Here is a 22,771-nt window from a genome sequence, read left to right as displayed (position 1 = left end):
GTGAAACACTGGCTGGACAGCTGGGCCCAAAGAGTTGTGGTCAATGGAGTTAAATCCATCTGGCAGCCAGTCACAAGCGGTGTCTCCCAGGGCTTGGTACTGCAGCTGCTTCTATTTAACATCTTTTAACGACCTTGATTAGGAGAATGAGTGCACCCTAAGTAAGTTTGCAGATGACACCAAGTTGGGAGGGAGTGTTAATCTGTCTGAGGGGAGAAATGCACTACAGAGGGACCTGGATAGACTGGATCGATGACCAAGGTAAACTGTATGAGTTTCAATGGGGCCAAGTGATGGATCTACAGGCTTGGGGAAGAGGGGCTAGAAAACTGCCTGATAGAAAGGGACCTTGGTGTACTGATGGACAGTCAGATGAATATGAGCCAGCAGTGTGCCCAGGTGGCCAAGGCCAATGGCATCCTGACTTGTATCAGCAATGGTGTGGTGAGCAGGACTAGGGAAGTAATCCTGCCCCTGTACTCAGTCTTGATGAGGCCTCACCTCAGTACACTGAGGTGCTGGAACAGGTCCAAAGAAGGGCAACAAGGCTTGTGAAGGGCTTGGAGAATATGCCCTCCAAGGAGTGACTGAAGGAACTGGGGCTGCTCAGCCTGGGGAAGAGGAGGCTGAAGAATTTGGGGAAAAAAAAAACAACTAAAAAAACAGCACTTCCATTAATATTTTGATCAGGCTATGAAGACTATGAAAACGAGGTTTTATGCAGACTGTCTTCCTAGGATCCAGCTTACACTGCAGTCATGCACAAGAGCAGAAAAAACTTAAAGGTATTGTAAAATTTTATGTGATTGTAACTGATAGCCCTGTTTTCAAGTGCACTCCTTGCCTTGCAGCCATCAGTACTCCCAAATGAGAGTACTTTCCATATGAGAGTAGGAATAAATGATAAAGCTGTTGTGTTTCTGAGGAAAGGAATTATCTGGAAGGCTACGGCAACCGAGAAGAGCATAGGTGCCCTTCACTACAGTACCAAGCACCATGCAGCAGCTCTCCATACGAAGCATCCTTTGTTGTAGTCAAGTTGGACCCAGATGCAGCTTGAGATGGGATGAACTACCTGTAACAAACTAACAAAAGAACTTAAAAATACAAAAATATTACATGCAAATGGTTCAAAAAGTTTATTGAATATTTAATTTACAAAAATCATATCTCCCCTATGAGGTGTTCTATGCAAAATTGGATAAAATAAACTGCATATAAAACCCAACCCTAGTAATGCAAATGCAACAGAGAAATGAGACCATGGAAAGGAAAAAATATATATAATCATGACGTACACATGACATTCATTAAGGATTGTCCCAACCATCCAAGAATTGGTTCAACACAATGCCTTCCAAGATACATTATATATTTTACCATTTTGTACAGGTCTCCTATATTCCATTGGTCCAAATTTACAGTTTAAAAAAATTCTTTGCAGTCTTTCTTAACTACCGTATCATTTCTGCTTTTCTCATTTGATCAGAAGGTGGAAACAGATAGTACATACATTTAACACGTGCACTATTAGATGCAACTTACTATCTTTGGTAGGGACCCTAAACCTGCAGTGAAATCAGCTTTCTAGAATGACAAAAAGTTCAGTTTTAGTTTTGGCAAAGAACAGGTTTAAACCCATTGTTTAGTAGAACGCTACTGGCAGTTTCTGCTGAACATACAAAAAGTACAGATGTCTCTTGTATGGTTTAAAAATTGAGATTATTTATAAGGGTTTAAAATCAAATTATTTGTATTAATATTCTTCAACTCAAACATGGTTATGTAAAATGTTATTACTGCACAGCAGGCCTGCCTGTTTCACTGTATGAACAAAGGATGCATTGTACACAAAATGACTGCAATTCTGTCTTGCCTTTTCTCCTCCCCTTTAAAGAAATGAGACTTCCTGTAGGTAGTCACACAGATTTGGATGCCAGTTTCCCTTTGAGCAAGTAGGAATTTTACTGAGTAACTCAACGCTTGTATAGTAATTTTTTCAAGTTTTCCTGTGAAAGAGGGGAGAGAAATTGGAACAAAAAGCAAAGAAATTCAGGACAATCAGTGCTAGAGTGTTTTGCTGTCCTCTGGGAAAACATGAAGAGAAGGAGCAAGATGAGGGAAAAAAGTAAAAAGAAATCAATGCAATATCCTAAAAACTTCACTTTAAAAGAGAAGGAAAAAGTAACCAGACTGTTTCCTTCATAACATTAATATTCAGTAAATATTGGAGAGTACTTGATTAACTGCCATTAGCTGTAAATTTCAAGCATTCTCTTTGCTTTTTCACATACTATCAAGAAAACAAAAGGAAAAAATTATGCCCCTTCCCAGTCCTGCCCACCCCAATTGCCTAGTGGAAATGCAAATAACCTGCACAGCCATGATTTTCTGAGCTGAAAACATTTAGTGGAAGACTAACTAGACTTAAACACTAGGTAAATCTGCTCACTTATGAGTAAAACATGCAATATTATGACAGACAGCTAATTGTCCTTGGAAAGGCTTTTTATGACAATCACTAATTTGGCAGAGAATGTTTCCAAATGCATGAAAATCATTTTAAGAGCCTTAGTGAAGAACAGAGTAGTTACAATATATTAGCAACTTCTGTGGCATAAACATTTTAAAAAGCATCGGCAAAGTATTAAATATAAAAGCAATATGTATATACCCCTCCATTCTCAGAAAAGCATCATGATTTGTAGTGTATTAAGTCAGATTTATTGACTGGGGAATTAAGGCATAACCAGCAGACAATAGTCTCTATTGTCTCAGCTCCACATAATTTGCTGGGAACAACCCGTATCGGCCTTTGCAGACACCCCTCCACCAGCCATCATCTATCATCTCTATGTTTGTGATGATGTCATCTGGATCAAAGGAGATCTCGTCATCACCCGCTGGAGAGAAAGCAGAAGCAGCTCAGTGTTCGCACGGGACCGGTCCCACTATCCTCTCATTTATAGCCCACTAAAGATGCCATGAACACCCATCACCTTCCTGCCTCCCATCAGGGCTGTGAAACAGGGCACTGGACAAAGACAAGCAGCACAGACAGCTGTTTTCTCATCCTCAGCACTGACCCCATAGTTGGCTCCCACCCACTGTATTTTGGGTGCATTTCTAACTCAGAGCAACAATCAACATAACACCCTGAGAAGCACTCTTTCTTGAGCTCTCCCCAGATTTAACCAGAGGAAAGCTTAACTACTCAAGTCAAGGGTATAGTATAAGTGTTAACACATAGTTAAAAAGATTTTTTTAAACCTCTATAATTTCTAGAAGCAGTGGATGGCAGCTTTCAGAAATGTCTCAATGTAACTGTTAAATCAGTAACTGTCCTCTTATTAAACATTTTTAACGCTTCATATTTTCACACATTGGTACAAGAGACTACAAGATGGCAGGAAAAGAAAAAAAAATCTAGACTCAGCTTTCAAAAATAAGAGTTTTAACAAGATGAACAAGAGCTTTACTTACCAGCCTGATAATCATAAAGAGCTATGGCTGTAATTCCAAGTTCATTTTCATATTCATCATAAGTATTTTCTTCTGAGGGAGAGAAAAAGAGAAGAAAAATTAAAAGCATAAAGCATACTACCTATTGTTCTAAGTTTTTTTCTATGGTATTCCTCCTTTCATTCTAATTCTAATGCCACACAGAAAAGAAGGGAAAAAACCATGCAGGGTTTAAACAGTGCTGATATACCTTCTGAAATGGATTATTTTTTCCTAAACCACATACAATTAAATCCTGACAGGAAGCATTCTCACCTAGGCATTTAATACAGTGTAAAAATAAAAATTATTAGCTTTATAGCACTTAAGAATGTGACAGACCAACAACTGAGCACAAGATCAGTATGTAGAGTATTTAATACAAATTGTTACGTGTGCATGTTTGGAGGTGTGTGTTAAGTGATGATTTCAGAATTTCCAGAGCAAATATAATTTTGGGAACTGGAAGAGGTGAGAAAAACAGGAATTCAAAAGAACTGTATTCTTCTAGTGTTATTAGCTTATTAGTTTTATCTTCATCCCCTAACTGCTGTTTGTTGGTGGGGAATCTTCAAAGCCTCAGCAATGACTTCAGAAAACGAGGGCTGTGTGATACTGGCACAATTATTCATCAGGTCACTCGAAGGAAGTAAGTCTTCATCACCAAAGGTTTCACATCAGAAATGAACGCTCGCTTTACCTGCTTGGTAATGGTCTCCTGCCCCTGCCACTTCATAGACTGTCTCTGGTTCATATTCTGCTTCTCTCTGACTCACTGCTTCTTGGTAGTCTGACTCCTTAGTTTTGTAGCCAGATTCCGGCTCGTGTGCTGCTGAGTATGTTGTGCTAGAGTTCTTGTAGGCAGACTCTGCATCATAGGAAACTGCATCCTGCAAAAACAATTGGTGAAGTTGATCACGATTTTGTTAAGAGGTTCCTATACTTTGGATCAAAAACTAGAAGGGATGGTAACAAACCTGGTAGACTGGGCTTGAGGGTGTCTTCGGTTCAGCTGGCTGTGTGGTAGGAGATGGTGGTGGAGTTTGTTTTTTGGCTTTAGCTTGCTCCTTAAACGAAGAGAAAGAAAAGCTTCAGTGTAGCTCAGTCACTATTTGATAAAAGAACAAGAAGCAATCCTCGAATAACGGATAAATGGCATATTCTGAAATAAACTGGAGCAGGGAGCAGAACAGACCTGGACTGACTGCATCATTAAACCTGCATGGGGTTTAAAATGGCTATAAAAAAAAAGTCAAAGCAATACTGCAAAGCAGAGGAGGAAAAAAATGTAGAATCAAAAACTGCACAGAATGTATGGATACATGAATTTAAAAACAGAGCACACAATGTTCTTTGGCACGTTTCCACAGGAGCTGCAGGGTTTCTGTGCTCAATACATTCATACTGTTCATTAGCTGATTGGGTCTCATGTACCATTTTAGCGTAAGCCTAGAGAACCTGAAGCCCCCATGTTCTAATTATACTACTGATTTATTGTCCTTGATGAGAAATGATCCTTTAAACTCTTGCAGGTATGCCAAAAGACTGCCAAAGGGAAAGATTGAATAGCTCATGCAAAATTAAATTCTATATATTGACAACGAGAGGTTTCAAACGTTCAGAAGAGCTCCATGTATTAGAAATGAGGTGGAGAATGTGACCGCTGAGAATAAGGAAAAGGTTGAGGTTCTTACTCTCATCTTTAATACTCAGACTAGTTATCCTCAAGGTATTCGGCCTCCTGTCCTGGAAGTCTAGAGTGAGGTGCAGAATAAACCTCCCACTATTCAGGTGGAAACAGTTAGAGACCTACTACAGCACCTGGACTGTTACTAGTCCTTGGGGCCAGATCTGAGGATGCTGAGAGAGCTGGTAGACAGGATTGCCAAGCTGTGCTCCACCATCTATCAGCAGTTCTTGTCAATCAGAGAGGTCCCAGATAACTAGAGTCTTGCCAATGTGACACCCATGTATAAGAAGGGTTATAAGAAGGATCTGAGGAACTACAGGCTTGTCAGCAGACCTTGGGTGCCAAGGAAGATTCTGAGTCAGACCATCTCCAGTGCAATTGCACAGCACACATGGGACAACCAGAGAATTAGACCTAGCCAGCATGGGTTCATGAAAAGCAGGTTCTGCTTGACTAAGCTTATCTTCTTATGACCAGGTGATCCACCTGGTGGACAAGAGCTGTTGACATAGCCTACCTAGACTTCAGCAAAGCCTTTGACACAGTCTGATGGGGAATGGCTGAGGGAACTGCGATTGTTCCCCAAGTCTGGAGAAGAGGAGGCTCAGGGGAGACATTATCAATCTCTACAATGACCTGGTGACATGGTGGTAGGCTTCTTCTCCCAGGTAACTAGCAATAGGACAAAAGGGAATGGCCTCAAGTTGTGCAAGGGGACATTCAGGTTAGATATTAGGAAGAATTTGTTCTCAGAGAGAGTGGTGAGGCACTGTAACAAGCTGTGCAAGGAAGTAGCGAAGTCACTGTCCCTGGAGGTGCTTAGGGAAAGAGCAGATGTAGCACTTAGGGACATGGTTTAGTGGGCAATACTGGTGGTAAGTGGATGGCTAGACTGGATGATCATGAGGTCTTTTCCAACTGTAATGATTCTATGATTCCAAATAAAAACAGTATCATTGTATTCTACAATACAAAGAGCAGGAATCTGAATCAAGCATTCTGGCACTCCAGAATTCCATACCGTGACACCTGTGAATCAGAGGGCAGAATGACAATTATCACTGGAAGCCATTCATTAGGAAACCTGAATACCATATCCCAAGAAACACAACAAAATCATAAAATAGTTGAGGTTGGAAGGGACATCTGGAGATCAGCTGGTGCAACCTCTCTGCTCAAACAAGGTCCCCTTAGAGCACATTATTCAGGACTGTGTTTGCTTGCATGACTTAAAAAAAGTAATGTTTATACTTCAAGGCTACTTATTCAGCTACTTATTTTATTTTGCTTCTCTTTGTCACAAAGGAAAAGAAATCTGTGTATTTAGGGACAAACTTTCTTCTTTCCTTTTTTTTTTTTTTTTTTTTTTTTGATAGAAAAGGACAGAGAATACAAATTATGGGACCAGTTTAGGTCCATCAAGTCACAACTTCCCAAAGGATTCTCAGGAGAAATCACAGACCAGAAATAAAGTGAGAGGACTTCACTGCAAAAAAAATCTTCCTTTTCTTTGTTTGTCACAGCTCAGAAAAAAAATACATCAAATAAAGAAAGGAAAATGTGTCCTGAGAACAGAGCAAGCTTTGAAGTTCAATTCAAAGCTTATGCTGAGCTTTCTGGAAAGAATCTGTCCTAATGCCCTTCTCTTTAACTTCTGTGCTACAGATGAAAAAGTACAAGCAAAGTGTTTATTAGAACACAAATCTAAGTTTGGGGAGAAAATAACAAGTATCAATTATCAGTATCATTAACAATATTGAAAATTGAATAATGAATAATTATTGAATCATTTCTCCTATGAAATGGGTCTCTGCAATCCAAATTACTGCCTAAGATTGCCACAGCATAATTGCTATAATGCATTTAAATTGCATGGTCCCCTCAGGCTACCTTTGAGCAATTTCTTCCACAAGGAAATGCCATATGTGAAACAGTATCTACCATAGTTCTCTAAGGTAGCAGAGGCTAAACCATGAGGCATTTGACTCATTACAGTAGTTAAAGAACAGCTCCCTGAACACCACTTGCCTATGTGACATATGTGAAAAGCAAAGAAGAAAAAGGATTACCAGTAAACCGGATTCTTGAAGGAATGCAGTCCATATGTACATTCCCATTGTGGGAGGGTGTATGCCCACATACTTTCTTAAAGTGAGAGAACTTTCTGTATGAATAAGGAGGTTCTCCTTAAGAAATAGCTTGCTTAAGTCAAAGGACCTCTGTCCCTTCACAGCACTGTAGATGGTGCACTTGCATCCTTCCCCTTTCCATGCTCAGCTTGGGAGTGAGGGGCAGCACAGCCAAGGCCATTTCAGCTTCCCCTTAACCTCATCTTCCCTTCCTCAGAGCCTATAGAATCACACAATTAACCAGGGAGATGCCCTAGAAGAGCATTAATCATCTGGTTATGGTAAAATTTAAATACCACCAGCTTTGGAAAAAACTTCAAATGTGTCCAGGCAACAGAATATCTCCTGTAGCACAAGAAAAATCAAGCATTATGGCTGGAATGTGACCCATACTTACAGCAAAAATAACAGTAAAGACAGAAAGCCATTTTGAGAAAGGGAAAGAAAAAAAAAAAGACAGTAGCCCACTGACTCATGAGAACCGACAGGTGTTACTGCATCAACGCTTCTGCAGAACTGTTCATTGAAGGAAACCTCAATGAAAAAGCTGAAATGGGAGACAAAAGCCCAACAAGAGAGCTAACGGAAAGGCTGAACTTCTCACACACTTTCCAGACAATAAAGAGATACAGTGAAAGGGGAGATAGCCCAGTGAGAATAGTAAGCAGAAAGCTTGGCCTTCTGGCATATGAACAACCAGTCATCTCTTCCGTACTGGTTGGAAAAAATGGCTCCAACTAGGTTGGAACAGGAGGACTCTAATGGTGTGTCATTTGGCATTGATAGCTTGAAGAGGATTATTTCAAGATTGAGATGAGTGAGACAGAAACTGTTACACAGGTCAGGCTGAGAGAACTGAAGAAGTCCTGAAAGACAAAGGCAGCCCAGTACCGAAACATACAGGTGGCATTAAGACAATGAAAGCCAACGGAATGTTGTCCTACCTTACTCTAACCAAAACACTTGCAACAGAAGTGTCTCCATTTGGGCAGTTTCAGCACTGCCCTTGAGAGTAAGCTTTAACACAAAAACTTATCTCAAAAAGAAATACCAATACTTTCTATGCCAGCTGCACCACCTTTCAAAAACACGCACGGTGTTTTTGAATGCGTTTCTTGCTTCTTGATGAGGGCTGCAACAAAGTCTATCAGAGTTCAAGGACTGGCACGCAAACTTCAGAGTCTCCCCACAGCTACCATTTAGCGCAACTTCCATCTCAAAGGAACAGAGAATCTCTCCTAAACCATATTATGTCATCACCTCTTAAGAAAAGAAGTAAAGTTCTGATCTCCAGAGCACTAGTTTGTAGCTGCTCTCCTCCTCATAGAAGTGCAGCCATGGTACAATGGAATTACACAGCATTTCCTAAACCTAGACCTAGAATATACCAATTTCCCTACTTATCAAGCCAGAGGGAACTGGAAAGGTATTCCACTACAGATCTGGTTGCCACCATACATGAAGGACCTCCTTGCACCTTAAGGAACAGTAACCTGCTTGTAGCAAAGGTGCAGAGCAAAATTGTGCATAAAGCACAAAAAAGGATCAGTATGAAGTAACAACAGAATTCTCATGTGCCCTAAGACAGCGTCACATTCTTGAGGCTATTGCATAAGAGGTGAAGTGTTGCATTAAGAATAAAGTCTCCTGGAATCCTGATAAGAGAGCTCCTTCCATTTCAGAGTAGGCAATTGCTCTGAGACAATGAGTGAAGTTTTTGACTTGATACCCAGGTGTTCAAAGATGGGCTGCACTACCTACAAGGACTTAAATATAGAATCCCCTAGAAACAATGAAATGAAAGTAAGGAAATAACAGTCCTCAGTTATGAGTGTTGTCTTTCAACTATCTTTGGTATCTTGGAGATGAACCTACAAAGCTTCAAACAGGCTAACTGAAAAGACCTGAAGGTACCAGTCACCTCTGTATGAGAATAAAGCAAAAGTAGTGATGATGGAATGCAGTTATTGCCAAGTGATAATATATACCTTAGAGAGAGAAATGAAGAAGTAGGATAAATACTAAGAAAGTTCATTTCCTAGGAACTGATATTTTTTAGCAGTTCTCAGCTGTAACTGGGAGCAAGGGCTCTCCAAAGTGATTCCATGGATACAGACCAGCCTTATTAACAGTGAAACACTTGCACCATCCATCATCCTGCTTCATGGTTCTTCCTTATCAGAAGAACTGTAAAATATCTACTACATTAAACATTAAATGCTGCAAGGAAAACAATGTCGCTGCAAGTTGCAAACCGTAATGCTGCCCAGATCCAATGTGCTAGTGGAAGAAGGTAAGTGAAAAGAAAAGCAAGATCTCTTGAAGAAGAAAGAAGCTGCTCTTTCAAGAACAACTTACACCCCTCAAGGCTGCCCCCAGGCTGTTTCCAAGAAAAGCTGACACCAGAGTTGACAGACTAAAGCCCTCTGACTGCAACTGTTGTGCTGATGGCATGGACAAAGACTCAGGAGGATGAGGAGTGAAAAATCACATTGCTGGGGGAAAAAAAAACAGATGCTAGATCTAGGCACTGGTGATGCATAAGCTTAAATACACTGGAGCATACTGGGAACACTTGACAGTAGTTCAGAAGCACTGACAGCCAGGCAATGGCTAGACGAGCTGTGGGGCTACCAGCTCAACAGCTACACCAGAAGACGGTGGTGATGTACTGATAGCACTTTGCAATCATTTCAGTAGAGGCATTCAACTTTTCTCATCTGAAGAGCTCCCGTAACAACTGCTCTGACTGACACATCTCAGCTTCGCTGCTCCAAGGAGAACTGAGAGACTCTCCCCGAGGAAAACGTTCAACCTCTCTTTTGCATGGCTGAGTGCTGGAGACTGGTGTCAATGCTGAGAATGACACAGAGCAGTCTGAGCTGCCTAATGCTCAAAGAGGTGCCCCAGAGCAGGCTTGATGATCTTATCAAAAGAAAGGACTGACTTCTCAACTTCAGATCTTACTTTCATCTTCTCTCAGCTTTAAGAAATTGGCAGATGCTGTGTTGATGGTGTCACATATTTTTCCCAAGGACAGTAAAGAAACTGAAACAGTGCTGTGGGAAAATATTTCAATTTCACAGCACCCAGAGATGAAGGGCAGCATTACAAGAAATCACTGATACTGAAAGACCAATTCCCACTCATTTTCTGATAAACATATACAGTGAATATATGCTTGTACTGTGCTTCCTGAAGCCATAAAGCAAAGCTTTCATAAGCTGAAAGAAAGAAAAAAAGCAGCATTTGCTTTGATTGGAGAAACCTGACCCATCCTATAAAGCTAGAATTCGCCCAATTTCAAACAGGGAGTTAACAGCTTTTCAAAGTCAAGCAATACACAAAATACACAAGTCATACTGTCTCAGCACAGGAAAACTACAAAGCTATTTCAGAAGCAGTACTGGTCTGCACACTTGTGAACAGCAGAGCTGAGAACCCAATCATCAAATCAGGCAAGGTTAACTAGATGTTTTATTTGGTACTATTAATTTTCTGCTTTCATGTAGTCGTGTAACTGCTTTGCTGGCACAGGGGATAAAGTGGCTCAGTAGTGCTGATAAACAGATAAACTATGCTGCTTTAGGCTACTTTAATTGATGTGAAGTACACAAAGGTTTCACTGCAGTTGCGTTCTTCTCAGTCTAGTGTATGGGAACTGCTGAGTCACGGCCTGAACCTCTGATTAATCACCTGAGGCGAGCAATGAGTCAGCCCTGGGAGCACAGGTGAAAGCAATTCACCTGTGCTGCAGGAAGGGGTGGAGCCTGGCTCCACCTCTCCTAGACCCATTTAAGAGCTGACTACCAGTGGGGAAGTATCTCTCCCTTCGGAAGATCCATTCCACTGGAGTTTCCTGAGCAAGCCCACAACATGGGTAAGCATCCTATTTATTTTCTTTGTCTTGCTGTGCCTAACTCTCTTGCTTATTTCATTATTATAACATCTTAATATTATTAAATTATGTAATATTCCTTTATATAATTTTCATTGATTATACACTTGGCGAGCCAGGCAGGCAAGCTGAATATACTAAAACTTACACTGTGTCCTTTCTTTGGAACTTCTGTAAATGGTTCAAGGGGGAGAACGCTACCCCCCTAGATAAAATAATTCCAGGGCAGATCCCAGGATTTGCAGGATCCCCTTAATATGAATTGGCAACTATCATTGAAAAATGGGGTCCCCTACGTGTTGTGGGAAATGTTTCCCCATATCACCTGGCGGATTACTTTCAGGGACTAGGCAAAGATATATTCTTCACTAGAGAAAGACAATTAGCTGCTTCTACAGTGGCATGGCCGCTCTTAAATGCTTTAAACAATGCTGAAATAAGGAATAAGACTTTAGTGAATGAAAATGAACTTTTAAAAGATCATATTGAAAAGTTAGAACAGGAACTTGGCATATTAACAGGAAAAAAAACAATTCTACATATTCCAATAGGTCAAGTTCGTAGTATTTCAATAAACAATGACCAGGCTCCTGAATCAACGGACTGTGTTGATCAGGAAAATAAAAAATAAACAATCTAAATCAGATGTTGAATCTCCAATTTTGACGGATGCACTAGAAGTCCATCCTGTTATAACTCAAAAAACGAAAAGGGTACAGGACAGACCAGTAGGGGTGCTGCCTGATCAGTGGCCCCCCGCTCAAACCCATTTGCACGTAACAGCCTGACTGTACACGGCAACAGAACTGATGGACTCAGTCCAATGATTCAGGCAGAAACCTAGAGAAAGTGTGCCAGCTTGGTTATTAAGACTGTGGGATTTTGGGGCAGAAAGGGTTCTGGTGAATGGCCCAGAAATAGCCAAATTGGCCACAATGACCATCCATCCTGCTCTTAGGCAGAGATTATATGCAGGTAATCAATATAATGATGAAAACCATTCTATAATAGAATGGTTAATGGTGGCCTGCCGTATGGTATGGCCCAATAAATCTGATATTCCTTTACATACAGGGATGTGGTCCTCCATGGAGGACCTTCAAAATTACATCTGTGAGCTAGGTGTAAGGGAAGCGATTTATGAAGATACCTTTGATGGCCCTGATCTGGTCAAATTCTCAGCGGGGATGAGAGACCTAATTTTACGACAAGCCCCCTCCCATCTGTATGGTACTCTGGTCTCTATATTAAATCCCCTAGTGGCCTCAGAAGCAGTTGTCAAGCAGGCTGCGCAGTTAGTGGCTGACCTAGGAGAAACAGAACGCCTGCGGAATAGGCGCAACATTCGGATGCTAGAAGAAGCCGAGGTCTTGCTGGTGACTAAAACCAAAATGCCGGCTACTTGAGCTCCTCAATCGGGACCCATAAGGGTCTCCCGAAAACAAATGTTTAATGATTTAATTCAGGCTGGGGTCCAATTTGCTAAGATTGGTGGCCAGCCCAACCATATCCTTCTCCAACTGTGGAAACAACTAAAGGACAACCAAAAATTTCAGACCTACCCTAAGAAACCAAGGGTAAGGGTTATAGAAAGAATGCCAACAATGACATGGAACTTAGAGGATTTCATTGTTCCTAATAGGAAAAAAAAGCTGCCTCAGGTGTCTCGGGCTACAATGCCTGAGCCACCAGAAGCAAAAGAAATGGACATAGCTCAATTCATGGCGTGACGAGGGATGTTAGTCCCCCTAGGGCCTCCAGACAGGACCGGAGGCCCTATGTAGAATTAACGATTTATTGGTCGCGAAAAAACATTCAAAGAGTTATGGCACTAGTGGACACTGGAGCAGAAACATCAATTATTTACGGAGATCCAACCAAATCTGATGGAGACAGAATGATGATTGGTGGCTTTGGGGGACAGACTATTCCTGTCACCCAAACATGGTTGAAACTGGGGGTTGGGCACCTCCCACCCTGGGAGTATAAGGTATCTATTGCCCCAGTCCAGGAGTACATCTTGGGCATAGATATTCTATGGGGTCTGGCTCTCCAGACAACTGTGGGAGAGTTCTGACTTTGACAGAGATGTATCGGTATCCGGGTGGTGCAGGCAATATTAAGAGGCCATGCGAAACATGGGCCTATTTGCCTGCCGAAACCGCGCCGGATTACTAATGTAAGACAGTATAGACTCCCGGGTGGGCAAGATGAAATATTGAGAACGGTTCAGGAATTAGAAAAAGTGGGCATTATAAGACCTGCACACAGCCCATATAATTCTCCCATATGGCCAGTGCAGAAGTCGGATGGCACATGGAGAATGACAGTATATTACAGAGAATTAAATAAGGTCACGCTGCCTATTCACACGGCCGTACCCAATATTGCCTCCCTAATGGATACGTTGAGGGAGATGAAAACCTATCATTGTGTCCTAGATTTAGCAAATGCGTTCTTCAGTACCCCAATTGCTGAGGAATCGCAAGATCAATTTGCGTTTACGTGAGGAGGCAGGCAGTGGACCCTTCAGGTCCTGCCACAGGGGTACGTGCATTCACCAATGTACTGTCACAGTCTAGTGGCGTGTGACCTGGCTGATTGGAAAAAACCTGATGATGTTATCTTATATCATTATATTGATGATCTCCTGCTGACATCCGACTCACTAGAGGCAGTAGGGCAGGCAGCAGATTCATTCCCTGCCTATTTACAACAGAGGGGATGGGCTATAAATCCCCAAAAGGTGCAAGGTCCGGGCCTGTCTGTAAAATTCCTGGGGGTGGTTGGTCAGGAAAGACCAAAGTACTACCCAGTGCTGTCATAGATAAGGTTCAGATGTTCCCAGTCCCTACAACATCGAAGCAGCTGCAAGAGTTTCTAGGTATACTGGGTTACTGGCGTTCCTTTATACCTCACCTAGCGCAGCTGCTAAGGCCACTGTACAGACTCGCAAAAAAGGGGTAGCTATAGGGCTGGGGGAAAACAGAACAGGATGCTTTCCAACAGGCAAAACTAGCAGTTAAACAAGCCCAGGCATTGGGTATATTTGATCCTACCCTCCCAGCTGAGTTGGATGTTCACGTTACTCAAGATGGCTTTGGTTGGAGCCTGTGGCAACGCCAGAGTTCTGTTCGGACCCCCATTGGTTTTTGGTCTCAGGTCTGGCATGGAGCAGAAGAAAGATATAGTATGATTGAAAAACAGTTATTGGCTGCCTATTCAGCATTACAGGCAGTAGAGCCAATAACCCAGACGGCTGAAGTTGTAGTGAAGACCACTCTGCCAATTCAGGGGTGGGTGAAAGATCTGACCCACCTTCCTAAGACAGGGGTGGCCCAAGCACAAACAGTGGCATGATGGGTCGCTTACCTCAGCCAAAGGAGCAGTCTGTCTTCATCACCCTTAAAAGAAGAGCTTCAGAAGATCCTAGGCCCAGTGACCTATCATTGTGATGCACCAAAAGAAACACTGGTTGCTCCACCAGAGAAGAGTCCTGTTCAGGAGGGGAAATATCCTATCCCTGAAGATGCCTGGTATACAGATGGGTCCAGCAAGGGCAACCCGAGCAAGTGGAGAGCGATAGCATACCATCCTTCGACCGAGACAATCTGGTTTGATGAGGGGGATGGTCAGAGCAGCCAATGGGCGGAACTGTGAGCCATGTGGATGGTTATAACCAAGGAACCCGGTGATGGTATCCTGAATATCTGTACAGACAGTTGGGCTGTGTACCGGGGGCTCACTCTTTGGATTGCACAGTGGGCCACCCAGGAATGGACTATCCATGCCCGACCAATCTGGGGCAAAGACATGTGGTTAGACATATGGAATACAGTCAAACACAGGACTATATGTGTCTACCATGTTTCTGGTCATCAGCCCCTACAGTCACCAGGAAATGATGAAGCTGATACTGGCTGCCCACCAGAGAAGGTGTGTGGGAAACACCTGGGCTTATCTGTCGAGGAGAATCAGTAAGCCACTCCTGCATGGAACTCCCCAGCGAGGACGGTTGTCATTGCCAGAGTGAGTGATAAGTGCGGGGGCTCCTGTTAACGACCTGGCAACGGTGCGGGGGCAGTGCCAGCACTACCAGCAGCAGGGCGGGCCTGATCAGGCACACCCCGTTAAGGCTATCTAATAGTGTTGGTGTGCCTGCTGGTTGGCAATGCCTGCACCCCGGAGGAAGGCTAATAGCACAAGAATTGTGGAGTCCCAGGCGGAAGTCCCATGCTCCCGCAGAAAAAAGACTGCGGCCATAAAGAGTGTGGAGATTCAGACTGAGGCCCCAACGCGAGATGCTAGTACGCAGGTCGCTGGCTGTCATGAGTGCCAGAGCCTGGCCTTTGCAGTGCTGGGTGATGACAGTGGTAGATGTATAAGATGTGACCAACTGCATGACTTACTCAGCCTTGTGGTTGACCTGAAAGAGGAGGTAGAGAGGCTGAGGACCATAAAAGAGTGTGAGAAGGAGATTGACTGGTGGTGCCAGTCCCTATCGGCCCCGAGATCTGGGCGCATAACTGAGGCATCATGTGGAGCATATCACCCCCCCTGCCTCGTAAACAGGTGGGAGAGGGGAAGCGGCACGTGGGTGCAGCGAGCCGGCGGGCTGACGGTGCTGCAGTGAGCCTCCTGTCCTCTCCTCCTAAGAACAATTCAAGAAAGGGGGAGGAGTGGAAACGTATACCGGCTCGACAAAGTAGGCGTCCCCCATCCCGACCATCCTCGGCTCCCCAGGTGCCTCTGAGTAATAGGTTTGAGGCCCTGGAACTCGAGGGAGAGGTGAGTGGGGATGTAGGGGGAGGTCAACCTGTGAGGTTGCCTCGGGAAAAGCACTTGGCCCCACGCCTCGAGACTGCCTCTGCCCGGAAGGACAGAAGGGTGGTTGTTGTAGGAGACTCCCTGCTGAGAGGAACGGAAGGTCCCATATGTCGGCCTGACCCTACCCACAGGGAGGTGTGCTGCCTCCCTGGGGCACGGGTCAGAGACATTTCTAGGAGACTTCCTGGTCTGATTCGCCCTTCTGATTATTACCCGTTATTGATAATCCAGGCTGGCAGTGACAAAGTTGCAGAGAGGAGTCTCAGAGCTATCAAGAAAGACTTCAGGGGACTGGGGCGGGTAGTTGAGGGAGCGGGTGTGCAGGTGGTGTTTTCTTCCATACCTTCAGTAGCAGGGCGGGATACCGAGAGATACCAAAAAACACACCTCATAAATAAATGGCACAAAAGTTGGTGCAAATCCAGGGATTTTGGGTTTTTCGACCATGGGGAAACTTACTCAGTACCTGGCATGATGGCAGCAAATGAAAGTAGTCTGTCTCTGAGGGGGAGGAGGATCTTAGCTGAGGAACTAGCTGGACTCATTGACAGGTCTTTAAACTAGGTATGAAGGGGGAAGGGAGCAAAATCAGGGATGTTGAGCTTGAGCGGGTCATTCCAGGGCTCGTACCGAACCTGCTGGGCGACGACAGTCAAGTACGAAGGGATGGACTGAGGCAGGGGGGTGTTGGGGATGCTGCTGTTCTAGGGGAACCTAGACCATCTATAAAGGCGGTGCGACGCAAAGCCGAGCTGAAGTGCCTTTATACTAATGCACGCAGCCTGGGAAACAAGCAGGATGAGTTGGAAACCGTGATGTGCTTAGAAAATTACGACCTTGTTGCTATCACGGAAACGTGGTGGGATGATTCCCATAACTGGAATACCACCATTGAGGGCTATCAGCTCTTTAGAAGAGATAGGCTAGGTAGGAAGGGTGGGGGAGTAGCCCTCTATGTCAAAGAGTGGATAGACTGTGAGGAGCTTCCTCTGAGAAACAGTCATGATCAGGTTGAGAGCCTGTGGGTTAGAATTAGGAATGGGTCTAACAAAGGCCAGCTGGTGATAGGAGTATACTATAGGCCACCTGATCAAGGGGAGACTGTTGACGAGGCTTTCTTGCTTCAGATGCGGGAGGCTTCGTGCTCACGGGCTCTTGTCCTGATGGGGGACTTCAACCATCCGGATATCTCCTGGATAGATCACACGGCGAGTTGCAAGAGGTCCAGGAGGCTCTTGGAATGTGTTGATGATAACTTTCTGGTCCAGGTGTTGGACAGACCGACCAGAGGTGAAGCGCTGCTGGACCTGCTGCTCACCAATGTGGAGGATATAATTAAATGGTGTTAAGGTCGGAGGCAGCCTGGGTTGCAGTGACCACGCTCTGGTTGAGTTTGTGATCTCGAGAACTGTGGGCCTGGTGAAGAGTGGCATCAGGACCCTGAACTTTGGGAGAGCAAACTTTAAGCTGTTCAATGGACTGTTGGCCGAGATCCCCTGGGATGCTCTCTTTAAAAACAAAAATGCTGAAGAGTGCTGGTTACTCTTCAAGGACGCCTTCCTAAGAGCGCAAGAACTCTCTGTCCCACTGAACAAGAAAGCGGGCAGAGGAGGGAGGATGCCGGCGTGGCTCAGTAAGGACCTGCTGAGAGAGCTGAGGGCGAAGAAAGGTGTGTACAAACTCTGGAAACAAGGGCATGCCACCTGGGAAGAATACAGGGATGTTGTCCGGACTTGCAGATGTGGGATCAGGAAAGCCAAGGCGCAGGTAGAACTGAACTTGGCGAGGGACGTGAAAAACAACAGGAAGACTTTCTATATGTACATTGGCCAGAAGAGATAGGCCAAAGCGAGTGTACCTCCTTTGGTAAACGTAAAAGGAGAACTGGCTTCAACGGATGAAGAGAAGGCCGAGGTACTGAATGAGTTCTTTGCCTCGGTCTTCACTGGCAGCCAGGACTCCAGTACTCCTTCCGTCCCTGAGCCCTGCATCCCTACACCTCTGGGTGGGGACTGGGGTGGTAAATCCCCCCTGCTGTGAGGACAGAGCAGGTCCGAGACCGCCTCATGAGACTGAATGTGTACAAGTCTATGGGGCCGGATGGCATGCATCCCAGGGTTCTGAAGGAGCTGGCTGAGGTGGTTGCCGAGCCGCTCTCCATCATATTTGAGAAGTCGTGGCTGTCTGGTGTGGTCCCGGATGACTGGAGGAAGGGTCACGTCACTCCCATTTACAAGAAAGGGAGCAAGGAGGACCCCGGGAACTACATGCCGGTGAGTCTCACCTCTGTGCCTGGGAAGATCATGGAACAGATCATCCTGGATGACATGCTTGATCACATGAGGAAAGGGCGTGTGATCCGTGACAGCCAGCACGGCTTCACCAGAGGAAGGTCATGCTTGACCAATCTGGTGGCCTTTTATGATGGAGTGATGGCATCGGTAGACAAGGGAAAGGTGACCGATGTCATTTACATGGACTTGAGCAAGGCCTTTGACATGGTCCCCCACCACATCCTTCTCTCCAAACTGGAGGGATGTGGATTTGATGGGTGGACCACTCGATGGATAAGAAACTGGTTGAAAGGCCGCAGACAGGGTGGTCATCAATGGCTCTGTGTCCAGGTGGAGGCTGGTAACGAGCGGCGTCCCCCAGGGATCTGTCCTGGGACCGGTGCTCTTTAACATCTTTATCAATGACATCGATTACGGAATTGAGTGCACCCTCAGCAAGTTTGCTGACGACACCAAGCTGAGTGGTGTGGTTGACACAGTTGAAGGACGGGATGCCATTCAGAGGGACCTCGAGAGGCTAGAAAGGTGGGCCCGGGTGAACCTGATGAGGTTCAACACGGCAAAGTGCAGAGTTTTGCACTTGGGCCGGAGGAATCCCAAGCATCCCTACAGACTGGAAGGAGAGGTCCTTGAGAGCAGCCCTGTGGAGAAGGACCTGGGGGTCTTGGTAGACGAAAAACTTAACATGAGCCAGCAGTGTGCCCTTGCGACTTGGAAGGCAAACGGGATCCTGGGCTCCATCAGAAGAGGGGTGGCCAGCAGGGACAGAGAGGTGATTGTTCCCCTCTACTCTGCTCTTGTGAGGCCCCATCTGGAATACTGCGTCCAGGTCTGGAGCCCCCAGTACAAGAAAGACAGGGAGCTGTTGGAGAGGGTTCAGAGGAGGGCCACGAAGATGATCAGGGGACTGGAGCACCTCCTCTATGAGTACAGGCTGAGGGAGCTGGGCTTGTTCAGCCTGGAGGAAAGAAGGCTGTGGGGTGACCTCATTGCAGCCTTTCAGTACCTAAAGGGAGCCTACAAAGAGGAGGGGAATCAACTCTTTGAAAGGGTGAGTGACAGTAGGACAAGGGGAAATGGTTTTAAGCTGAGGGAAGGGAGATTTAGGTTGGATGTCAGGGGGAAATTCTTTACGGAGAGAGTGGTGAGGTACTGGAACAGGCTGCCCAGGGAGGTTGTGGATGCCCCGTCCCTGGAGGTGTTCAAAGCCAGATTGGATGGGGCCCTGGGCAGTCTGGTCTAGCATTAGGTGGAATGGTTGGTGGCCCTGCACGTGGCAGGGGGGTTGGAGATTCATGATCCTTGAGGTCCCTTCCAACCCTGGCAATTCTGTGATTCTGTGATACGCTGGCCCGAATTCGATGGATTGAGAATTCACCATCTGAGAACATCGCCCGTTGGTTACATCAGGAACTACGGCATGCGGGACAAAAGACCATGTGGGCAGCTGCTAAAGCATGGGGGCTGCCCATACAGCTACCTGACATCGTCCAGGCATGCCAGGATTACGACGCTTGCTCTAAGATGAGACCGAGATCATTGCCCAAAATTACAGCCCATCTTGCTAGAGGACACAATCCTCTCCAATGATGGCAGGTCGATTACATTGGGCCCCTTCCTCGGTCTGAGGGGGCGAGATATGCCCTGACCTGAGTCAACACTGCAAGTGGGCTACTGCAGGCCTATCTAGTACTGAAAGCAAACCAGGCATATACCATCAAGGCACTGACTAAACTGATGTCTGCCTACGGGACACCTCAAGTCATTGAGAGCGACCAAGGGACTCATTTTACTGATGCAACGATACAGCGCTGGGCAGAAGAAAACAACATCAAATGGTGATTCCACCTGCCATATAATCCAACGGGGGCAGGCCTCATTGAATGTTATAATGGTATTCTTAAGGCTGCCCTGAAGACAGATTGCCAATCCCTGCAGGGGTGGACGAAAAGACTATGAAACCTTGCGGGACCTGAATGAAAGACCACGAGACGGCAGACCCAGTGCCCTGAGAATGCTGCAGACAACATGGGCCACCCAGCTTAGGATCCAAATTATGGGCACTGATTATCAGGTAAGACCCCAGATTGGTAATGAAAATCTTCTGCTCCCTGCCCCTGAGAATTCAGAACCAGGCACCCATAGAATAAAATGGCCTTGGAAGGTGCAGGTAGGACCCAAGTGGTGTGGCCTACTTGCACCTTGGGGGAGACTGTTGGAGGTGGGAGGCTCAGTAGTTCCTCCAGTAATAGGTACATGGCCTACTGATATTGTGGTCAACACTCCGATCTTCATTGCTAAAGGGACCCCCATCATGTCCCTATGGCAGATCAGGACACCTCCTTTGGTGCCTGACATAGTTATGCAGCCACAGATATCTGGCCAGAAGGTGTGGTACAGGCGGCCGGGACATGCCCCAGTACAAGCGCAAGTGTTGACCAGGATAGAAATACGGCCTGTATCTTGCCCTGGAGAGCAGACCTTCCTCTCCTGGTACCCTTGAAACATCTGTATTACTCCCCGTGAGTCTTTGAGCCTTCAGGATCACTGGAAGGAACGAAATGCCATCAAAAGCATTCCAGTGTGACAGTCAGATCACATGTGACACCCGGTGATGGCCTATATGGGACTGATGGAACATAAGGCGGACCTGCACCTGATGACCTCATGCCTCTAGTAACTTCATCGAGCACTGGCCCATAGAAGAATATCAACGTTCACCAATTGTCACTTGTTTTGAATTGTACCAACATGTGTTGTGATGGAAATTGTATAAGCATTGTGATATAGCGGGTCTCTGTATTAGGAGAAGCTTACCCATTAGAACCTGATCACTGGTTCACGCTGTGAAGGGGTGGAGTGTATGGGAACTGCTGAGTCACAGCCTGAACCTCTGATTAATCACCTGAGGTGAGCAATGAGTCAGCCCTGGGAGCACAGGTGAAAGCAATTCACCTGTGCTGCAGGAAGGGGTGGAGCCTGGCTCCACCTCTCCTAGACCCATTTAAGAGCTGACTACCAGTGGAGAAGGATCTCTCTCTCTCTTCGGAAGATCCACTCCACTGGAGTTTCCTGAGCGAGCCCATGACACAGGTAAGCATCCTACTTATTCTCTTTGTCTTGCTGTGCCTAACTCTCTTGCTTATTTCATTATTATAACATCCTAATATTATTAAATTATATAATATTCCTTTATATAATTTTCATTGATTATACATCTAGGAATACCTGAGCTACATTGTGCGTACAGTTTTTCACACATATAAAACAAATTATTTACACCAAGGTTAAAGTGGTGGTCAACCAGACCATGCTGGTGCACTGGGATAAACATCACACGGTGGCATCCTAGAACAGCTTCCTGCTCAGGGAAGTAGCTACCATGTGTAAAAAAAACCAGTCAGTGAGCAGTATCACACTTGTTATTAAACACAGGACTGAACAGTTTTGAGAAAACAGCTGACAGTCAGTCCTGGATTTCATGTGTCACACTAAGGATGTTGAGATAATTTCATATGCAAGAGAATTTATTACTGAAGTCTGTAGTGGATGGCATCCATTGACTCTTAACAAAAGTTCCTTTTAAGAAAAACAAATGAGGGGAGGGAGAACATGAGAATTGGGAGGAGCAGGGAGGAACTCTCCAATAATCAGCTGAGAAGAGCAGCAACGAGGATCTCAAAGAACTATTTACTCTGCAGTGTCTCCTCAACACAAAAAGTGGCAACACTGAAGATGATGAGGATTTTGCTGTGCACCTCCCTGAGTTGAACATGCTTTTCATCAAAATCCATTCAATCTCCCTGCTAGTTATTCCTGCTTGTGACACAACTAGCTCTAGCTGGAGCATGCTAGTGGAGCATCAGTGTTGCCTACAAGTTGCCTGTTATGTCTCAGTGCAGGGGAATGGCTAGGTAGCATTCAACCAGTGTTTAAAAGACCACTATTTTTTTTTGTGCACTGTGCTTAGTCTTTTATTTCTATGAAGCAAGAAGTAAAAGAGAAAAGAGGGACTATTCTAATGCTACTAACAACTGAACTGCTTTCCAGTCCATGGCATGACAGAAAGTATGTATACTTTAAAGTATGAGGTCATGAAATCAGAATAACAGCATGTATCCACAGGGCAAACTGCCACAGTGTCTCTGGACAAACACTGCTAGTGCAGCTTGCATGAAAGGTTAGAGCTGCAACCAGCTATCCCTCAGTATTACTGACACTAAGGCACTTCAGGCATCACAAAACACAGCAAATGTACTAGACACAAAAGACTAGTCCTTCCACCTAGCAGCAGAATTTCACTGAATATCCAAATTTTATAAAGCAGATAAGACGTACCTTCTGACTAAACATCCCCTGGAATTATTTTGCTTATGACTTACATGCAAACCACTAACCCTTTAAGCGTGTTGATTCCAAAAGTCATGTTCTG

The 22,771-nt window shown here is 45.0% G+C and overlaps 1 protein-coding gene and 1 pseudogene across 4 annotated transcripts in view; one reads left to right on the top strand and one right to left on the bottom strand.

Moving 5' to 3' along the window:
• Nucleotides 1–1,267: 1,267 nt before the first annotated feature.
• The window catches only part of CTTN (cortactin), a 36,162-nt gene continuing 14,658 nt past the window's right edge, over nucleotides 1,268–22,771 (bottom strand). For all 4 annotated transcript variants that reach the window (XM_031593314.2, XM_031593315.2, XM_031593316.2 and 1 more), the window contains 4 exons: nucleotides 4,479–4,568; nucleotides 4,202–4,391; nucleotides 3,484–3,555; nucleotides 1,268–2,903 (listed from right to left, as the gene is read on the bottom strand). In XM_031593314.2, coding sequence (XP_031449174.1) covers nucleotides 2,767–2,903; nucleotides 3,484–3,555; nucleotides 4,202–4,391; nucleotides 4,479–4,568 — 489 coding nt within the window. In that variant the 3' untranslated portion in view covers nucleotides 1,268–2,766. The remainder of the gene's footprint in view (nucleotides 2,904–3,483; nucleotides 3,556–4,201; nucleotides 4,392–4,478; nucleotides 4,569–22,771) is intronic.
• LOC149917783 (uncharacterized) lies at nucleotides 11,976–12,948 on the top strand (annotated as a pseudogene).

This window comes from Phasianus colchicus, chromosome 5, assembly GCF_987193195.1.
Source record: "Phasianus colchicus chromosome 5, bPhaCol1.hap1.1, whole genome shotgun sequence".
NCBI lineage: Eukaryota > Metazoa > Chordata > Aves > Galliformes > Phasianidae > Phasianus > Phasianus colchicus.
The sequence above is the reverse complement of the archived record's forward strand: the minus strand, read 5'-3'. Positions and strand labels throughout refer to the sequence as shown.